Source organism: Alligator sinensis, unplaced genomic scaffold (assembly GCF_000455745.1).
Source record: "Alligator sinensis unplaced genomic scaffold, ASM45574v1 scaffold1024_1, whole genome shotgun sequence".
NCBI classification, from domain to species: Eukaryota; Metazoa; Chordata; order Crocodylia; family Alligatoridae; genus Alligator; species Alligator sinensis.
The window spans coordinates 254,026-257,294 of NW_005842598.1; the positions used below are offsets into that span (position 1 = coordinate 254,026).

The window sequence follows — 3,269 nt, forward strand, 5'->3', positions numbered from 1 at the left end:
AATCAAAAAAAAAAAATGGGGGGGGGGGGGGGAGAGGGTTGGAAAGGAGCAAATACCTGTCTTCACATTGTACATAATAATGATTTAAAAACAATTGTCTATTTTTTTCTTCTTATCCAAACAGAGTACTTCAAAAATTGGCTCTAGATGACTGGTGTAATTAAATAACTAAAATGAGTGATGAGAGAGCAGAAGTTAATTAAGATTGAAAACAACACTCCCATTAATTCACTCCATCATAATAAACATCGGAAGTTGACATGACTGAGGGCAAATTAAAATAAGGAAAAAGGAATGGTGTAAGCAAAGGAAGAAGTGATTTTTTTTATATGTATATATGTAAAAAAAGTGGGGGGGAGGAGCAGTATGTCAGTATCATTTTTAAATATCTTAACATCTTCATTTGCTGTACTGCCAAATCAGAACAGAATAAAGTAGGAGAAAAAGGGAAATAAAATAAATTATACATAATTTACTAATCTGGGAACAGCTGACCATTATTATTATTATAATTACCATTACAACACTAGCAAGAAGAGGCAGTTCAACTGAAAAAGAATACAGTCCTCAAATACAACCAAAAAAATAAAATAAAAAACAAACTCTCTGACATGGAGGAGAAGATCAGCTACTCCAAGCATAACCTCAGAGCAAGCTTTTTGAGAGAGAGAGAGAGAGAGAGAGAGAGAGAGAGAGAGAGTGGAAAAGAAAGAATTTTTGATTCAGAAATCAAAAGCAGAAAAGTAAAAGAATAAAAATAGATGGTGTAGGGTGAAAATATCATGCATCCAAACCTCTGGTCAGAGTATTGTCCTAACTCTTAAACGGCATATGTTTGTCATTTGCTTTGCAAGGTCTGCAGAGTAATGTTACACTTCAAGTGGTATTTCTTCAGGCAAAGAAAGGCCCCAGTCCTGCAACTGGATTTCTGTGAGCTGATTGCTCTACTGTCTAAAATTTGGCTGGCACAAGGGCCACTTGCACAGTCAGGCCCTCAAATCTCCAACCTCTTTCTATTTGGTTAGCAATGGGCTCTAATGAACATATAGTCTTTACTCAGATAAGGAGACCAATAGATAATGATGAGACTCCTGCTGTGAGTTAAGGCTATGGCTGCGAGAAACAGGAAGGAACCCCATGTTAGCAAACAGGCGCCTCAGTGGAATGTTTTTCTTTCTGTAACATGAGACACTGTTTCCTAGGACAGTGGGGAAATCTCTGATAGCCTTTATTTGAAATCAGAGGTAGCCTTTTTGTTTGTTTGTGATGTTTGGTATAGATTTAAAACTTCCATCTTCCTACACAAACTGGACATTCTTCTTCAGTAGAGGATCAGAGTCAGGAAACACAAGGAGGCTCTATCTCACTGTGTTTTTCTTTCTTTTTTAATATTCAGTGGAAAATAAAATGGGCTAAATTCTGCCCAGCTGCATGTGTGAGACTCTACCGTCTTCAACAAGGATGCATATCACTACAGAAGAATTTAACAAGTAAGATAACAGAGAAAATCAGATTCTAGATAGTATTGAAAATATGTTATTGGAGCATAGGGGAAATAGTTATTTTCTGGTCTGCAGTCCTGCAAATTGTCGAGTCTGGGTATACCCCATCCTATTGAGGGAGGGGGTGGCTCAAACTCTACTGCCAGATTTGAATCTCCTCTTTGATATTTTCTTTTTTTTCCATGCATAGGCATCCTACTGATACCAATGTATAGGGGGAGCAAAATATTAGTCAAAATCTGCCTCATGGGATGAGAGATCTGAACACAGCCCCATATGCTATCTGATGTCCATTAAAACTGGACATCAGATTAATCTATTTAGGCTCATGCCTAAATCAATGCTTCCAATTTCCCTGCCCTGTAATAAATAGGTGAGGTTACATTCTGAACAATCATCTATATATGCTGCCATTTGAAGTGTAAGTTAAAAGCAAAGGCTCCTTACAGGCCGAATCATTGGCAGGGTGTGGGATTTCATCCTGGAACATGTTATTTTTTGTTCACAATGGTCCAATATTATTAGTACCATAAATATGCATGCACGAAAATCCAAGATCATAAAATATTTTTCTCTAAATTTCTTATGTCTTTCTCTCTCTTTTTCACCTGAGAACGGCACCTACAGTTTCCTTTAAAAAACAAAAAAACTCAGAAACGTGTCTAATCTCACCAGCTGCTGGTATATCAGGTTTTTCAAGGGATTGTCTAAGACATAACGATGTCCTAACTTAAGACGGAACAGGAAACAAAAACAAGAGACCAATCAAAAAAAATAAAACTGGACTAGTTCAGCGCTTCAGTACAAATTTGGCACTTGCTCAGAGACTCAGTGTGGTGTGCAACTGATGAAGAGAAGTCCTCTCTAGAAGGGAAATAACTGCTTTGTGGGGTTTATAGAAACAGACTCCCCTCTACTCTCTTCCCTGCCAGACATATGCACATGTGCAATGTGCATGTGCCTCTAATGCTAAATCTGCAGGAGAGGAGATAGAGGAGGAGGCAGGGGGGTAAACGGAATTTCATCTCATTTTTTTTTTTTTCCTGTCAGGTGCATTACCAAAAAAAAAAACATCTTATTTCTCTTTAAACTGTAGCACAAAACAACAAAACACATTCACAAGCCACTTGTTGGCACTGTGTACCTGAGTGAGAATTTCTAGAACATTGTAGAACAAACAGCCATAAAGTTTATTTGAAAAAAAATAATAATAATAAAAGGTTGACGGGTAAGACTTCAGTGCTTGGGTATAGCAGCTGAATTACTGGCATTATTTTACCCATAGCTTATTTCTTTCTGTTGTTGTCATCGTCGTTGTCATTGTTTCCTTTCTTCTGAGCCTTTTTCATTTTTTGATGCAGGCTGATGTCTATTAGACAGCTGATGTCTCAACTAGTTAAGACTAACAGTTAAAGTAACAGTCAGTGTATGAGAAAGTTAATGTGCTTGACCACTGGTAAAGTTTAACCAGATGGGGCTTTTTTTTTTTCCTTGAAGTCCTTTAGGTCATACAATACTTGGATCCTTATCAGTTGGCTTGCCCTGCAATGTGATTTTCACTGTCACTGCCATAGTCCACATCAGGGTCATCCTCTTCTTCATCATATTCATCATACATTTCTCCATTGACATCATCGGTCTGCATCTCTTCCTTGATGTGAGGCTCTTCACCTTTGATACCGTAAGTGCTCTGGATTACAGGCATCCCAGGCTCTGGGCTGCTGGACACACTTGAGTGCTCTGAGGGCAAATGTGGAGAAGGCATTC

At 38.1% G+C, this 3,269-nt stretch overlaps 1 protein-coding gene across 2 annotated transcripts in view; it reads right to left on the reverse strand.

The window, feature by feature from the left end:
- Positions 1 to 14: 14 nt before the first annotated feature.
- The window catches only part of SOX5 (SRY-box 5), a 404,814-nt gene continuing 401,559 nt past the window's right edge, over positions 15 to 3,269 (reverse strand). For both annotated transcript variants that reach the window (XM_025214719.1, XM_025214720.1), the window contains exon 15: positions 15 to 3,269. This exon is cut by the window's right edge and continues 95 nt beyond it. In XM_025214719.1, coding sequence (XP_025070504.1) covers positions 3,031 to 3,269 — 239 coding nt within the window. In that variant the 3' untranslated portion in view covers positions 15 to 3,030.